The 18,400-nt window shown below is 35.9% G+C and overlaps 2 protein-coding genes across 12 annotated transcripts in view; one reads left to right on the top strand and one right to left on the bottom strand.

Annotated features, from left to right (window-relative positions):
* Nucleotides 1-58: 58 nt before the first annotated feature.
* On the bottom strand, nt 59-4,254 carry LOC115238486. Its single transcript, XM_029812364.1, has 4 exons — nt 4,004-4,254; nt 1,713-2,059; nt 523-684; nt 59-432 (listed from the first exon to the last, which is right to left on the bottom strand). Exons 2-4 carry the CDS (start codon nt 1,890-1,892, stop codon nt 226-228), a joined length of 549 nt encoding a protein of 182 aa, XP_029668224.1. The 5' UTR covers nt 1,893-2,059; nt 4,004-4,254; the 3' UTR covers nt 59-225.
* A 173-nt stretch (nt 4,255-4,427) lies between these two features.
* Nucleotides 4,428-18,400, top strand: part of LOC115238485 (disco-interacting protein 2) — a 39,558-nt gene continuing 25,585 nt past the window's right edge. For 7 of the 11 annotated variants that reach the window (XM_029812356.1, XM_029812355.1, XM_029812354.1 and 4 more), the window contains exon 1: nt 17,692-18,398. In XM_029812356.1, coding sequence (XP_029668216.1) covers nt 18,094-18,398 — 305 coding nt within the window. In that variant the 5' untranslated portion in view covers nt 17,692-18,093. Of the gene's footprint in view, nt 4,746-17,691; nt 18,399-18,400 lie in introns of those variants that run through there. The other 4 variants (XM_029812359.1, XM_029812362.1, XM_029812363.1 and 1 more) reach the window with 1 other exon arrangement.

The raw sequence follows: 18,400 nt of genomic DNA, 5'->3' as shown, positions 1-18,400 counted from the left end.
CCCCCCCCCCCCCCCCCCCCCCCCCCCCCCCCCCACCCCCCCCCCCCCCCCCCCCCCCTCCCTTCACCTATAGAATAAAAAATTTATATATATATATATATATAACAGTTATTTTATATAAAACAATTTTGTAAGAAATCGAGAAGATGTTATCACGATTATCGTCACCATTTTAAAATTCTGCGACGTTTAAGGTACCGCTAGATACATTCACCTAACCCAAGTTCACGTTACTACTCTCTTCATGTAGTTACATTGCCGCAGAAATTTGTGCATCCGAATCTGGTGCATTTTACCGACACGATTCATACAGGTCTCGCTCTGGCAGAGAGCGCAGAATTCGGCAGAGATGTCGTGAAACGGTGAACGAAAATATACGCTGGCGTTTTTCAGAGTCTTGTTCTTGTGATGTGCCCACACATGCAGAGTGACCTTAATATGAAAACAGCATGAAAGATCGGCCTTGACTATGTTTACGAAAATAAATATTTTCTTCTTTAAAACTTTCGACATTTATAATACCTCGAAAAGCATCAATAAGGCGAGGAACCAGCGGAAATAGATGATGGCCGGTAAAAACAGACAAATGGGATTTATCTGGCCAAAGGAGGCACCCGGTGGAACCGGTTCTAGCTCTGTTAAATGGCGTTTTTTTGATGATTTTTCCTTCACCTCCTTTGGTATCTGCAAGAAATAAATTGCTTATTACGATAATACTGAATATTGGAGGCGACTTTTCTGATTTCAATAACTTTGAAATATGTGAGTAAGGTCATAATATACAGCTCTGAGAGCAAAAATTCAAAAAGTTTGAACCGTTAGTTATTTATTACAAAATTATAAACAAATTAGGTTAATCATAGCTCGATACTTTGAATAAAACAAAGTCTAAAGATGTGTAATACCATAGATTTTCGATTTTCCATGCAAAAAGCGAGATCTATCATTTCACATCCGAAACAATGAACAATGTGGGATGAATCTCCACCATTACATAACAAATATTTTGTGACCCATTTCTTAATATTATTCATTGCAACATCAAGATGATCACTATTTACGTTACTGGATGTTTTCTTATGGAGTTATCTCAAAGATAAAATGTATTTGCATCCATTTGTTTCCATTGAAGACTTAAAAGAATGGATTAGAATAAATTGTTTAAACGTTTATAAAAATAGTGATCATCTTGATGCTGTAATGAAGAATATAAAGGAATGGGTCATAAAATGTTCGTTATGTAACAGTGGGATGTTTGAACATCTCCTTGAATAATGCAAAAAAAAATATAGTACCATAAAAAAAAAAAAAAGTAATTGCAGTTTTTCGGTGCATCGTTGCACTTATGAAAAAAGTAAGTCGATAAAAAAATCGATATTGTTATACTATCCAACTTTTGCCTGTACATTTCTTTTTATTTTCAATAGGACTAGATGTTCTAGAATCTATTCCAATTACGTTCCAATTGACGCACTCTGTATATATTTAATGCGAATTCACAATTATTATATACAAACATTATACTATCCATACTATCTCATTTTGTAAATTTACATAAATTAGTTTCATGATAGTATTTATTAATTTATTTATTTTTAAATTACGATAGATTAAAAATATAGTAAAACGAGAAACATTGGTTCCAGATTCAAGTCAGAGACTTTAAAAATAAATTCTTAAAAAGAGGAGATGCGCGAATATTTTCCAAGTACCTGAAATGGCACTTTCCTAAGATGACCTCTGATCCCGTTGTCTATGAGGTTGACTTCTGGCTCCCCAGTCTCCGCGTCATTCATCGCCATTGAGTCGATCGAATGAGAAATGTTACAATCGACGAACGGGTGGATCAAATCCTCGCCGGTTTCCTCGTCTATATAAATCCGATTATCCATATCGATTCCTTCCTCGTTCGATGAAAAAATATCGGCCGATAAAAAGATGTTCAGCTGTCGATTGCAGGGTCCTCGGGGTCACGCTTCCCGGATGTCTCCTTTGTACGCGTTATGCTAATAGCGGTGCACTTTGGTAGGAAGACTCCTAAATTAGGTTGAAAAACAATCTGCAACAAGAATGTTTTAATTTCACAGTATCGATTTTAGAAGATAAAATTAACATTTGTTATGTAATAATGTGATGTATTATAGTAGAATGTCATAAATATAGATAATCCAATCTTAGATTCTCAAGAATATAGACATTGCATGTTTGCAAGCTTCTGTGGTAATTGATTGCGTTATAGGTTTCCTGCACATATCAAAAATAATGTATATAACTACGAAAATATAAGTAACAAATGCTCATATAAGAATATATATAAAAAGCGCGATAATCAATAATTAATCACCCAGTAAGCAAGAAATCATTAATACAATGTTATTACAAAGATATTTTATAACATGTAACGTTTTCAAATATATATTTTTTAATGTTGTATCAACGTCATAGTAAATAAACTTTTTTTTTCACATCTGAAGATTTCGATAAGGTTGAAATAGAAGTAATATATTGTTCAAATATAATGATGTCGTTTTAAAATATTATATTATTAGATAACATTTTTAAAATATTTATAAAACATTATGTGTTCATAGAAGAATGTTCATAAAATGCATATTAAATTAAAATATTTAAAAATATTAATTTTATGTTACTTGCTTACTGGGCATCTATAGTTGCTTGCGTTAAAAAAATCACGGCGCTATTTTCCGAAAGTGGTATTGTAAAAAAATTATTTGCTTCTTTTTTTTTACTGATTCGACAAGACTTGTGTGAAGGCGACAGATTACAGGCTTCTTTTCTTATTACATCAGATTATATAATATCAATCGTGCGTCCACAATATGAATCTCTCGATGAGTCTCGCAACTATTAGTATCGTTAACAGCGAAACACATGCGACAAATGTATCTATATTTTTTCTCTTGCATGACAATTTTGCAAATGTACAACACATGACTTTGCGGTTTTGATAAACTGACGATTTTTATTTTCTTCTCTTTATTTTCTTCTTTTCTTTTTAATAGAAAAAAATCACTGGTGTTCCGGAAATGTGCTAATTAAAGTTGCAAAACATATTAAATCCAAAATATAAAACCTTGAAATGTTGTGTGTATGCATGTATGTATATATAAGCAAGCAAGGTTTAGAAAATAGCAATAAAAAGGTTTATACTTAAAATTATTTGAAATACATAAAATAGGTAATATATTGTACTTGGTTCTTGCTCTAGATAAACGTGTTTCTTGCTCTGGATAAAAAACTTGACGCGATTCTTGCATTCCAAGAATAATTAGCGGCGATAAAATGATCGCCGCTAATTTACGGAAAAACAATTTTCATCGATAAAATTACATAAACAGCATAATAACTCACATTTGTTTCTTTTGTATGAAATGCAATTATCAAAGTAATTATGATAACGCAATGTACGCTTTTTCAATATCGCGAGCAATAAAAGCATTAAAAAACAAGATAAAGCTCACAGAGAGAGAGAGAGAGTTGACATTTTATATAAATTCTATACATGTATTTACCTCATATATTATATTATATACTTGGATATTATATATAAGTTTTATATTCAATTATAAAAATATGTTTTTTTAGCATGTTATCAATAACTCTTATCTGGAATAATGCAAGAAATAAAATAGGTAAGACTTTTATTATGTTAATACATTAAGATCAAGGTTTATTAAGGTGCACTCTTATCAGAATGAAATACAATATGACAATACCAGCCATTGTGTGTGTGTGTGTGTGTGTGTGTGTGTGTGTGTGATTTCACAGAGAAGAAAATGAAATGATAAAGAACGGAAATTTTAATAATTAAATATTAGAAAGAGAAAAAAATATGAACTTGCAAATTTTTCAAGAAGAAATGTGTATGTGTATACATGTAGTAAAATGTGTAAGTTCGATCCTCTTTTGGAGAAGATATCGACAGAGATAAAATAAAATCATGCGCGCCGATTATGATACATAATTGCAAATTGGAACTCACAGTATTGACGATATTATCGCAGTAATCAACATGGCCTTCGTAGCTGAAGCAGCTTAAGATACGGTATCAAAATCCATTTCGCAAATTCATTCAACAATCAATTCCAGCGAAGCAGATGATAGTCCAACTGCAATGGTTGAATTCAAATCAAAAAATGCAACGCGATGTCGCGATCACCGCAGAAGTGCACGATACATTTAATTAATGGCTCGATACAAAGTGCATGATTCGCATCGAACGTCCTCAACTATCTATCAATAACGATTTACAAGCATTAATATCAACATAATCAACATGGAATCGGATTGGACCGAGCACTAGGCCATCGGTAAAATATTATTGAAGACCATCGACTCTAATGGCTCCTCCATGCAGGACGCGGTAGCCAATCGACTTAAAATTTTTCCAAGAGCGAAAGATCGATTGGCTACCGCGTAGGAGCCGTTACACGCAAGGAGTTGACGGTCTAGTTAATATATATACAGTCCGTGACTTTTCGAGCACGCTCCGAGCGCGGGGATGCGAGTCCGGTGGCGCCGCCAGCAACACGACGGTACAATCTGTCAGTTGTCAGGCAAGATGGCCGAGCGGTGGTGACGAGTCTCGTAGTATGCACCGCTGGTGGATTCGCTATCACGGCGCAGCGTGGATGGCCTAACGATGGCCGAGTACATCGACATTGGCAAGCTCCCGGAAGACGTGCGGGAGAAGCTCGCCGAATTGGATCTCGAACTGTCCGAGGGTGAGTGATTTTTCTTTCGATCGATGCGACGTCCACCGCCCTTCGCGACAAATCTCGTCTCTACCCGTTGCACTTTTTTTCTCTCTCTCTCTCTCCCCCCCCCCCCCGTCGTTTATTGATAAAATCGATAACACCTTACGGCCGTTGCCGTCTCCATTCTAAACTCGTGCTGTTATTAAGGATACTCAGTAATTCGCATTGTTCTTGTTTTATAAATCAAGCGGCAAGAAAGTATTATTTAAATTCGTTATCGCTTGTGTGGCAAAAACAAAGGAAATATCAGGGAAAGCGAGAGGGCGAGGAATAAATTTCAAAATACATTTTAGTGACAAACAGTATATATGAATAAAATAATACGGATATAAATAGTATTCGTTCATGTATCTCTCTCTCTCTCTCTCTCGTTTTTTTATTTCTAAAAAAAATCACAATGGCCGTCCATCCTTTTCAAAATAGACGGAGAGAAGAGTTCTTTTTCCTTCAATAAAAATTGCATTCTGATGTCGCATAGTTTTACTTATACAATGATCATCTTTCATTCATTGAAAATATTGTATCTTATGCTCATATTTTATTACGCTCCCATTATTTGTTCTTGTGATTTTGAATTAAAATCGCTTTAATTGGCTCGTTTTTTAATATAAGGCGTAAACGCGATTGAACGACGTTAGAAAAATTTCATGATTTATCGTGCTTCTATTTTGAAGCATTTGGTTTCTTGGATTCATAGATATTCTTTTTGACACTAATGTCCATCATTATGACACTTAATCTTTAACATCTTTATGAGGGTGTCTACTCCCTGGAAAAATCTAGAAAACCTGGAATTCTCAGGGATTTCGTTTTTACCTTGAAAAATCAGGAAATTCTCATGGAATTTTATTCAAACTCAGAGAATTTTTCCAAAAATTCTCTCTTTGATCATTTTGTTCTTATATTGCAAGCATCGGCAATCGGATTGGCCAATGATTGTGTGAATTATATGTTTCAAATATATTATAAATATATATATCTTTCTCTCTTTGATTATATATGTTCATTGTCATAGCAAAAAGTAATTCTTACAATTAATGATAGAAAATGAAAATATTATGCAAATGAAAAATGTTTATCTTACAAAAGTCATTCAGTTCTTTTCAGTACATTTTTAAAATTAACATTTAAAATTTAAGTGGTTTCATTTTTCCTTTGTATGAGTGAAAAGCATTAAAAAGTGCACACAAAAAAACTTATTTTAAAAAATTCCATCTAAAAATTCTCTAATTTTACCTGGGGTTTTGAACAAATTACCTGAAAAGTCAGGGAATTCTCAGAGAATTGTTTTACAAGTTTTGATAGGGGAGGATTGACATCCTGTTTATTCTTAGATCTTTTCTTATTCTTAGATTTTTATCTTATTATTAGAATTTAATCTCAAAATCCGTCCAGTTCCTCTTTAACTTTCATCGATATGGATCTTTCGACATTGCGGTCGCGTCGTGAAATTACACCTGCGCACGTCACGTTACAAAATTACAACTCGAGTGTGCACCGGCTCGACGTTGCAGACACGAGGTTCATAGTTTTTCTTTTAGTGAACTCTCTGCAACGTTTCCGAAGAATATGTTTATTTGCATTTGCGGTCAGGGCTATTATAATGAGAAAGCGACCGGTTTCTCGAATTACTTCTGCCTAAATAACTCTTAGGGTGTCTCTTTAAATTAGGTATCCTTTAGGCAAATTAGAGCCGTTTGTTATCGATTAGTCAAGAATCATCATATTTTTCTTTAAATTTTCGATAATTGTGTACAAATTAATTGGACTAAAAATTTATAAAAACATTAGACGCACATACGCATTCATATTCTTTCTTTCTTTCTCGTAACAACTTATAACTGCTATTACGAAAATATTGAACACTCGAGTCGAGAAACTTGATCTTGTGTCTTATTCGATCGATGCTACAAAGGAAACCTCTATTTTATTTTTTTAAATTTTCGTTTCGTGATTATTGATATGCAATCACGATAGTTGGTGAATCTTCAAATTCGAAGATTCCCGATAGCTTGGAACGAATATCAATTAGTAATTAAAGTCATTATGGTTGGCGAGCTATGTCGATCGTATGCCGGTTGAACAAGAAAAATACAATTTCTTGGTCAATTACTTGCTCGGCTAGCATACGATTGTAATGTAAGCGGCTTATGTGGCGTCCAGCTGTAAATAAGACTTAAAAGTCTATGTTACAATGGCGTCATGCATCCGCATTAATAAAGAAGAGGAGACAGCTCCATCGCGCGCATCGTGACACTCAATTTTGCTTTACGCGAACAATTCTCGTTATGCAGCATTTCTATGTGCTTCTAAAAGATATTTTATGGTATTGTAACCTCTCGGTTACTCTGTAAAAAAATTATTTAAAAAGTATTAGTTTATTATCAATTTAATTTTTTATTGTTAATTTAATTATTTAAAAAAAAAATTAATTTTTTTAAAATTAAATTAAAATTATTTTTAATTAAATAACTTAATGTGAAACAATTTTTAATAAATGATAAATATTTCGAGTCGGTATGTTTGTATATTTTTTTAATAGATTTCAGAGAGATAAATACATACTAGAGTTCGCTGACATTCTAGATTACGCGAGTCTCACCTTTTTATTGACAATTACTTGCGATGCGTGTAAAAAGTAATTCTTATACTTGAGAAAATGACTAATGCGTTTCGAAAGCGTAACCAATTATATAAAAAGTTATACATTAATCATGTACATGAGTAATATATACATATATGTACATGAATAATATACAAAATATCCCATGGAATTCCGAGTAGTTATCTTACTGAGACGGTTTGAGACGTAGAAAAAAAGTATTAAACAGAATCGAATGATTTTAGTTGCTCTAACTTTGTTCATCATTATTATGCATTTATGCATAGGCATGCAGTTGTAAAATACACAATTGCACCTTTGTCTTAAATAAAACTCTGTCTTTTTTAAAACATCATTTTATGCAATTTTTTATTCTCTATAAGGAAATATTAAAGTATTTATATATCAAAAATTCATTAATTTAGGGAATATTTTAATTTTAGGAGATATTTTAATTTTAAGCTGCGAAATAGTAGGATATATTAATTTTAATTTGTGAAGTAACACTAATAATATAATATATACAATATATATTTTCTTTCTTAAAATTGATTCAAAAAAATGTCTTTTAGCCTAGATATAAAATTTATTTAATCCCTAAATGTTGACATACTTGAAAGATCCTTTAGTTCAAGTCGTAATACATTTTTATTAATAAACTTTATTTTTTAAACAATCCGATAAAAAATACTGTAATTAAAAAAATGATTGAATAGAAAATTAATGATGTAATAACTAATATTAAAATAAGAATAAGGTTTTTAGAATGTGATGGTAAGAATGCTTTACTTTTTTAATATTTAAAGATGAAAAAAATATGCAAGAAAAAAGATTTTTTTTTTTTTTAGGATAGATTTTTTAAATTATTTGATATATTATTTTATAAACATTACTAGTAAAAATCCTAATTTTTAAATCGTTCAATTTAATTCAGAATAAAATGTTATACATGATATCTATTTTACTCCAGTTTGATGAATCTTTTATTCATTTACTATAAATGTGTATATTGTTTCTTGAAGATCCGCTCTCACGTGGATTTTATTGCGTTTATCGGTGATTCAGGCCATTCATAAGTTAGGAAGAGTCGTTTCTTTGTCGTCGCACAATCTTTCCGCTAGATATTTATTGTACGACATTAAGCCATAAAGTCTCGATATAGAAACACGATGATACACCTATAGAAAAAGAATAGAAAGCGATCTCGACCTACAATTTCGTAATTGCCGTGTTATTATGTGGAGTCAATTAGAGGTAACGTGTGCGTTTATCTCGACGGTTTCCGTGGATTCGCGGACGGTTGTCTAATCTTACGAATTATCATTAATTCTGTAAAGGACATCTCTCTATTGGAATCGATATATAATAGAAAGTATCTTAGATTGACAATATTCTCCCTCCTAGGTAAACGTTAATATTAATGTACAAACAACTCGTTGTATTTTCTTTATGAATGAGACCGTTTGAACTATCTGAAAAGTGTCAGCTTTAGAATTCTGTTTTAAAAGTGAATTTGTGTGGCATATCTGGAATACGCGCAACGCGTAATGAATGCATACCTTCTTTGACACTTTTGGTCGAGTATCCCGTTTCACGAGAGATAGAGAGAGAGAGAGAGAGGGATGACAGAGTTGATTAGCTCCAATTCTATCACACGCGACGCAGGTGCAATTGCAAGAGAGCGCTCTCTTTCTCTCTCTCAAGATCTCATTCTCGCTTTTTGGAGTGTCTCGCGTCTCAAGAGAGAGAGAGAGAGAGAGAGAGAGAGAGAGAGAGAGAGAGAGAGAGAGAGAGAGAGGGATGGAAGGGAAGACAGAGTTGATTAGCTCCAATTCTATCACACGCGACGCAGGTGCAATTGCAAGAGAGCGCAGTATCATGCAGCAGCACACCTCCTGTTTCACGAATCCGTGTGTAAGATCAAGGTCGACAGTTTCATGGGTAAATGTCCTCGAGTGTCCTTGAGTCGGTGCGCAACGCGCATCATAGACGATTCCTCGCGCTCTTATCGACCATTATAATGTCCCTCCTCCGCACAACCTCCTGGCAATGTACCTATATACGGTGCCGCACCGCGTTCAGGACCACCGGTATATCAAATATCTGTGGTATGTAAGATTACAATCGTAAGGATTTGCAATGCTTAGAACGATGGTTTCCTCGAGAGTTATTTGAGAGGAGTATTACGGCCTGTGTAAAATTCCGTAATTATTATTATATGGGATGTCCAATGAGACTTGTGGCCTGAATGATAAATTTCTTGATGAATTTGGAGTCGATTTTTCCTTGGCAAAAATGAAGCGCCAGTAGTCTTATAGAATTATCAGTGATTAAAAAAAATCTTGCAAAATTAGTTTTAAAGAAATAGACAGATAGTAAAATCATATGTTTAATTTAAAATCGACATTTTTTAAATAGAATTTTCTTTAAGGTTTAGTTACAAAGATATATAATGTCAAAAATTGGAGAATTGTATAATAAATAATTTTCTCTTTTTTTAATATTCTGTAATTGAAAAAAATGGGCTCAGGATTTATTATATAATTGATATAATTACTTAGAATTATTATAATTAAAATGAGTCGTGAAACACTTTGTATATCTCGAAAGATATCTCTATCAATAATTAATTACATTATTTATTTGATTAATTTATCATTAATGTCTCTTTATTTAATAGAGACTCTATTGTGAAAAATATGAAATATGTAATTCTAGAAGATAACACAAGAAAATTTGAAAATAGGACATCTATTCCAGGTTTAAAAAAACCTGGAATTTTTAAAGAATTTTTTCTTTAAAGATAGAAAAATTTGAAAAGCTAGAAAATTCTTATTTTATTGGAACTCTCAGGAAATTTTTTTAAAAACTATTTGTTTGATAATTCTGTCTTTACTGCAAGTAAAGTCTTCATACATATATGCCGATCAATCAAGTTAGCAAGCAGTAACAATACAACGGCACACATCCGCATATAACTCGTTTTGCAGAGTACACAGTTTTTTCTACATTACTATATTCTATACACTAACATTCAAAACTTAAGTGCATCTTCATTTTTCTTTCATGATCATATTAGTAGAGAAAACATTAAAAACATACGATAAATGAAGTTATTTCAAAACTGCATCTAAAAATTCTCTAATTTTACTTGAAATTATGAACAAAAATACTTGAAAAATTAGGGAAGTTTTAAGACATTTTTTAATAAGATTTGGATAGATATTTTGGTAACAAGGTACAATGGAAGCAGAGATTTTTACGAATATTAGAAAGAGAAATCAATAATAATAACAATTATTTATTAATGTGTGTACGTTATATTGCGTGGCTTTCAATACCGCGTGCGGAACAATATCGCGAATGGACCGAAACTCCAGTTGATCCGCATAATCTTACCTTAAGAATCTCTCTCTTAGAAGGAGTTGGCACCAACCGGAGTCGCGAGAGATCTCGTGGGGCTCGGGCGGCGCGGCGAAGGGTGTCAAGCGAGAGATGAAACGAAGGAGAGTGGGATGCTGCGAGCGACGAAGGCAGGCGAAAGTCGACGGACGGCATGCCATCACCACTCTTATATTCTCCTTCTCCCTTCTTTGCTGAGCAAGTTCCTGAGCGTTCAGTCTTCTCACTTACTCCGTCTAGCAACTTTTACACGCGCAAGCCAGCTTCCCACCCGTACGTTTCCCTCTCTCTCTCTCTCTCTCTCCCTTCCTGCGCCCACGTACATGAGAGAAAGAGAGAGAGTTGCCAAGAGCTGCGGAGAACTCGCAAATGCCAGTGATTCGACACGACTTGAAGTATGCGTCTCGACGGCGAGACCAGCGAGCGTCGTCGCGCGAATTCGAACGCGCGGACGCGCGCCATCGTGCTATCTTAAAATCTGCTTAGATTAACTCGCGCGTCTGTTATCGCGAATCTGACGGCGAAATAATTTTATTTTTCAAAGCAATTCACTCGCGCATGGGTGCAACATGCGAATAAATTATTCCGCGCGCTTGGCGAGGCGGGTGGAAAGCTTTTACTCGCCGATTAAGAACGAGAAAATATCCTAGACAGAGATATCAGAGGTAGAAAAGAATGTGTGCATGTGTCCTAAACAGTGATGCGATAGTGATAGTGATAGGTAAAGATTTTTGCATTAAGCGAAAACACGGAATTTGCTGCGTTTCCGCAGAAAGTTATAATCGTTTCGATGAATACTCGCAAGAATTTTGCAGATGTTTGATTGTATCGAAGTATATTTTATGAACAACGAATCGCACGTTTGAAGCAGTGAAAAGTGGTCGTATTTTCTTAGGACATATTGTCAAATATAGATTCAACTTATCTAACTTTACTTCATATTAAGTGACAAAAACTTAATTTGAATAGATCTTTTATTTATTGATCAAGCATCGAGATATAAATTGGATTTTTAATTAAAAATTCTCTTATGTGCGGAAGGCATTCCGCGCAGAGGGAGCGCGTTCGTATCGTCGAGAGAGGTTGCGTGGAGAATGGCGGAGGAGAAGAGAATAGGAGTGAAACAAACAACATAATTGTTCGAGGGCAGAGAAAGTATCTGAGTTTCAAGGTACATGGTTTGGTTAAACCATCGAGCGAAATATCCAAGATAAAGCAGGATCAATAAGCTATGGACCAATCATCGACAAAAGTAAAACCATAATTTAGAAGAAACCTATACAATTCATCGGTCAATGACTATTATGCCAATATTAAATGGAGATCCAAATATAAATAAATATATCTCTATAACGAAAGTATATGGTGTGAAAGTAGAGCAAACTTTGATTCGAGAAAGCTGTTTAAATGCAATGATAAAAATAGTGATAAATAAACCAACGTTAAACTTATCTTGCTTGAAAATAAAACTCGGTCATCGATTTTCTCGATATCGGATATGTTGGCTCTGAAGATGCTCGTCCAATCCGCACCAAATTTCTTCATGTAGAATGATTATCCCGGTCGAGCCGAGGGCACGCAGGAAGAAAAGGGAAGAGGAGGACAATGAGAGAGGGAAAACGGCAGCGGCGTCGAAAAAGGAAAGCCACGCTGATCATTCACGACTTGAAAATCTCGGTTTTGCACTTTAGCGAGTCTTAGCATAACGCAGAGAAAGGACGAACAAGGAAAGAGAGAAAGAGGGAGAAAAGGCGAATCGAAGGATACGAATAGCAAAAGGGCAAAGAGGAACGAGAAACAAAGAGAAAAGGAACCAAGAAAGAAACATAGTAATCGAGAGAGAGAGAAAGAAATCCGTAAATCCACTCATTTTCACAAATTTTCATTTTTATAGATCCAAAGCTATCTTTAAATCTTTGTTGATCAGGTAAATCACTCTTTCTGCCGTACATCCATGAACGCATTTATTAATCTTTACCGTAGAAATATATTCGGCTACCATTCCTTAAGCGTAACTCTATAGAGTTTCTCCTCTTACTTTTGCGAGCTGAGATTGATCGTGTTGCTCTTCATGAGGCCCCTCTCTTTTGAGAATCTGAGGAGGCTCGTGGGCCGTAAGAAGGACCGCAATGAGCCTTCCTTCAAGCGTAGCGAGTCCTTCAAACGAATCTCCATTAGGAAGAGTTATCTGGACCGGGGTAAACGGCGGAATCGTATCCAGAAGAACCTGGAGACCGCCGTTAATCTCCCTTCGCAACCAGCGACAAACGAGAAGATTATCTCTCAAGAGATTAAAGAGCAGGAATCGAAGAAGAATCAAGAATGCTCCCTTAATCGTGATTTTATCACCTACGACGAATGGCTTCAAGATGTCCGCTAACACGATGATACACCTATAGAAAAAGAATAGAAAGCGATCTCGACCTACAATTTCGTAATTGCCGTGTTATTATGTGGAGTCAATTAGAGGTAACGTGTGCGTTTATCTCGACGGTTTCCGTGGATTCGCGGACGGTTGTCTAATCTTACGAATTATCATTAATTCTGTAAAGGACATCTCTCTATTGGAATCGATATATAATAGAAAGTATCTTAGATTGACAATATTCTCCCTCCTAGGTAAACGTTAATATTAATGTACAAACAACTCGTTGTATTTTCTTTATGAATGAGACCGTTTGAACTATCTGAAAAGTGTCAGCTTTAGAATTCTGTTTTAAAAGTGAATTTGTGTGGCATATCTGGAATACGCGCAACGCGTAATGAATGCATACCTTCTTTGACACTTTTGGTCGAGTATCCCGTTTCACGAGAGATAGAGAGAGAGAGAGAGAGAGAGAGAGAGAGAGAGAGAGAGAGAGAGAGAGAGAGAGAGAGAGAGAGAGAGAGAGAGAGAGAGAGAGAGAGAGAGAGAGAGAGAGAGAGAGAGAGAGAGAGAGAGAGAGAGAGAGAGAGAGAGAGAGAGAGAGAGAGAGAGAGAGAGAGAGAGAGAGAGAGAGAGAGAGAGAGAGAGAGAGAGAGAGAGAGAGAGAGAGAGAGAGAGAGAGAGAGAGAGAGAGAGAGAGAGAGAGAGAGAGAGAGAGAGAGAGAGAGAGAGAGAGAGAGAGAGAGAGAGAGAGAGAGAGAGAGAGAGAGAGAGAGAGAGAGAGAGAGAGAGAGAGAGAGAGAGAGAGAGAGAGAGAGAGAGAGAGAGAGAGAGAGAGAGAGAGAGAGAGAGAGAGAGAGAGAGAGAGAGAGAGAGAGAGAGAGAGAGAGAGAGAGAGAGAGAGAGAGAGAGAGAGAGAGAGAGAGAGAGAGAGAGAGAGAGAGAGAGAGAGAGAGAGAGAGAGAGAGAGAGAGAGAGAGAGAGAGAGAGAGAGAGAGAGAGAGAGAGAGAGAGAGAGAGAGAGAGAGGGATGGAAGGGAAGACAGAGTTGATTAGCTCCAATTCTATCACACGCGACGCAGGTGCAATTGCAAGAGAGCGCAGTATCATGCAGCAGCACACCTCCTGTTTCACGAATCCGTGTGTAAGATCAAGGTCGACAGTTTCATGGGTAAATGTCCTCGAGTGTCCTTGAGTCGGTGCGCAACGCGCATCATAGACGATTCCTCGCGCTCTTATCGACCATTATAATGTCCCTCCTCCGCACAACCTCCTGGCAATGTACCTATATACGGTGCCGCACCGCGTTCAGGACCACCGGTATATCAAATATCTGTGGTATGTAAGATTACAATCGTAAGGATTTGCAATGCTTAGAACGATGGTTTCCTCGAGAGTTATTTGAGAGGAGTATTACGGCCTGTGTAAAATTCCGTAATTATTATTATATGGGATGTCCAATGAGACTTGTGGCCTGAATGATAAATTTCTTGATGAATTTGGAGTCGATTTTTCCTTGGCAAAAATGAAGCGCCAGTAGTCTTATAGAATTATCAGTGATTAAAAAAAATCTTGCAAAATTAGTTTTAAAGAAATAGACAGATAGTAAAATCATATGTTTAATTTAAAATCGACATTTTTTAAATAGAATTTTCTTTAAGGTTTAGTTACAAAGATATATAATGTCAAAAATTGGAGAATTGTATAATAAATAATTTTCTCTTTTTTTAATATTCTGTAATTGAAAAAAATGGGCTCAGGATTTATTATATAATTGATATAATTACTTAGAATTATTATAATTAAAATGAGTCGTGAAACACTTTGTATATCTCGAAAGATATCTCTATCAATAATTAATTACATTATTTATTTGATTAATTTATCATTAATGTCTCTTTATTTAATAGAGACTCTATTGTGAAAAATATGAAATATGTAATTCTAGAAGATAACACAAGAAAATTTGAAAATAGGACATCTATTCCAGGTTTAAAAAAACCTGGAATTTTTAAAGAATTTTTTCTTTAAAGATAGAAAAATTTGAAAAGCTAGAAAATTCTTATTTTATTGGAACTCTCAGGAAATTTTTTTAAAAACTATTTGTTTGATAATTCTGTCTTTACTGCAAGTAAAGTCTTCATACATATATGCCGATCAATCAAGTTAGCAAGCAGTAACAATACAACGGCACACATCCGCATATAACTCGTTTTGCAGAGTACACAGTTTTTTCTACATTACTATATTCTATACACTAACATTCAAAACTTAAGTGCATCTTCATTTTTCTTTCATGATCATATTAGTAGAGAAAACATTAAAAACATACGATAAATGAAGTTATTTCAAAACTGCATCTAAAAATTCTCTAATTTTACTTGAAATTATGAACAAAAATACTTGAAAAATTAGGGAAGTTTTAAGACATTTTTTAATAAGATTTGGATAGATATTTTGGTAACAAGGTACAATGGAAGCAGAGATTTTTACGAATATTAGAAAGAGAAATCAATAATAATAACAATTATTTATTAATGTGTGTACGTTATATTGCGTGGCTTTCAATACCGCGTGCGGAACAATATCGCGAATGGACCGAAACTCCAGTTGATCCGCATAATCTTACCTTAAGAATCTCTCTCTTAGAAGGAGTTGGCACCAACCGGAGTCGCGAGAGATCTCGTGGGGCTCGGGCGGCGCGGCGAAGGGTGTCAAGCGAGAGATGAAACGAAGGAGAGTGGGATGCTGCGAGCGACGAAGGCAGGCGAAAGTCGACGGACGGCATGCCATCACCACTCTTATATTCTCCTTCTCCCTTCTTTGCTGAGCAAGTTCCTGAGCGTTCAGTCTTCTCACTTACTCCGTCTAGCAACTTTTACACGCGCAAGCCAGCTTCCCACCCGTACGTTTCCCTCTCTCTCTCTCTCTCTCCCTTCCTGCGCCCACGTACATGAGAGAAAGAGAGAGAGTTGCCAAGAGCTGCGGAGAACTCGCAAATGCCAGTGATTCGACACGACTTGAAGTATGCGTCTCGACGGCGAGACCAGCGAGCGTCGTCGCGCGAATTCGAACGCGCGGACGCGCGCCATCGTGCTATCTTAAAATCTGCTTAGATTAACTCGCGCGTCTGTTATCGCGAATCTGACGGCGAAATAATTTTATTTTTCAAAGCAATTCACTCGCGCATGGGTGCAACATGCGAATAAATTATTCCGCGCGCTTGGCGAGGCGGGTGGAAAGCTTTTACTCGCCGATTAAGAACGAGAAAATATCCTAGACAGAGATATCAGAGGTAGAAAAGAATGTGTGCATGTGTCCTAAACAGTGATGCGATAGTGATAGTGATAGGTAAAGATTTTTGCATTAAGCGAAAACACGGAATTTGCTGCGTTTCCGCAGAAAGTTATAATCGTTTCGATGAATACTCGCAAGAATTTTGCAGATGTTTGATTGTATCGAAGTATATTTTATGAACAACGAATCGCACGTTTGAAGCAGTGAAAAGTGGTCGTATTTTCTTAGGACATATTGTCAAATATAGATTCAACTTATCTAACTTTACTTCATATTAAGTGACAAAAACTTAATTTGAATAGATCTTTTATTTATTGATCAAGCATCGAGATATAAATTGGATTTTTAATTAAAAATTCTCTTATGTGCGGAAGGCATTCCGCGCAGAGGGAGCGCGTTCGTATCGTCGAGAGAGGTTGCGTGGAGAATGGCGGAGGAGAAGAGAATAGGAGTGAAACAAACAACATAATTGTTCGAGGGCAGAGAAAGTATCTGAGTTTCAAGGTACATGGTTTGGTTAAACCATCGAGCGAAATATCCAAGATAAAGCAGGATCAATAAGCTATGGACCAATCATCGACAAAAGTAAAACCATAATTTAGAAGAAACCTATACAATTCATCGGTCAATGACTATTATGCCAATATTAAATGGAGATCCAAATATAAATAAATATATCTCTATAACGAAAGTATATGGTGTGAAAGTAGAGCAAACTTTGATTCGAGAAAGCTGTTTAAATGCAATGATAAAAATAGTGATAAATAAACCAACGTTAAACTTATCTTGCTTGAAAATAAAACTCGGTCATCGATTTTCTCGATATCGGATATGTTGGCTCTGAAGATGCTCGTCCAATCCGCACCAAATTTCTTCATGTAGAATGATTATCCCGGTCGAGCCGAGGGCACGCAGGAAGAAAAGGGAAGAGGAGGACAATGAGAGAGGGAAAACGGCAGCGGCGTCGAAAAAGGAAAGCCACGCTGATCATTCACGACTTGAAAATCTCGGTTTTGCACTTTAGCGAGTCTTAGCATAACGCAGAGAAAGGACGAACAAGGAAAGAGAGAAAGAGGGAGAAAAGGCGAATCGAAGGATACGAATAGCAAAAGGGCAAAGAGGAACGAGAAACAAAGAGAAAAGGAACCAAGAAAGAAACATAGTAATCGAGAGAGAGAGAAAGAAATCCGTAAATCCACTCATTTTCACAAATTTTCATTTTTATAGATCCAAAGCTAGACTTGAAAATCTCGGTTTTGCACTTTAGCGAGTCTTAGCATAACGCAGAGAAAGGACGAACAAGGAAAGAGAGAAAGAGGGAGAAAAGGCGAATCGAAGGATACGAATAGCAAAAGGGCAAAGAGGAACGGGAAACAAAGAGAAAAGGAACCAAGAAAGAAACATAGTAATCGAGAGAGAGAGAGAAAGAAATCCGTAAATACACTCATTTTCACAAATTTTCATTTTTATAGATCCAAAGCTATCTTTAAATCTTTGTTGATCAGGTAAATCACTCTTTCTGCCGTACATCCATGAACGCATTTATTAATCTTTACCGTAGAAATATATTCGGCTACCATTCCTTAAGCGTAACTCTATAGAGTTTCTCCTCTTACTTTTGCGAGCTGAGATTGATCGTGTTGCTCTTCATGAGGCCCCTCTCTTTTGAGAATCTGAGGAGGCTCGTGGGCCGTAAGAAGGACCGCAATGAGCCTTCCTTCAAGCGTAGCGAGTCCTTCAAACGAATCTCCATTAGGAAGAGTTATCTGGACCGGGGTAAACGGCGGAATCGTATCCAGAAGAACCTGGAGACCGCCGTTAATCTCCCTTCGCAACCAGCGACAAACGAGAAGATTATCTCTCAAGAGATTAAAGAGCAGGAATCGAAGAAGAATCAAGAATGCTCCCTTAATCGTGATTTTATCACCTACGACGAATGGCTTCAAGATGTCCGCT

The sequence above is a fragment of the Formica exsecta genome, unplaced genomic scaffold (assembly GCF_003651465.1).
Source record: "Formica exsecta isolate Colony F162 unplaced genomic scaffold, ASM365146v1 scaffold342, whole genome shotgun sequence".
NCBI lineage: Eukaryota > Metazoa > Arthropoda > Insecta > Hymenoptera > Formicidae > Formica > Formica exsecta.
Note: the sequence above shows the minus strand (reverse complement) of the source record. Positions and strands in the feature narration are given on the sequence as shown.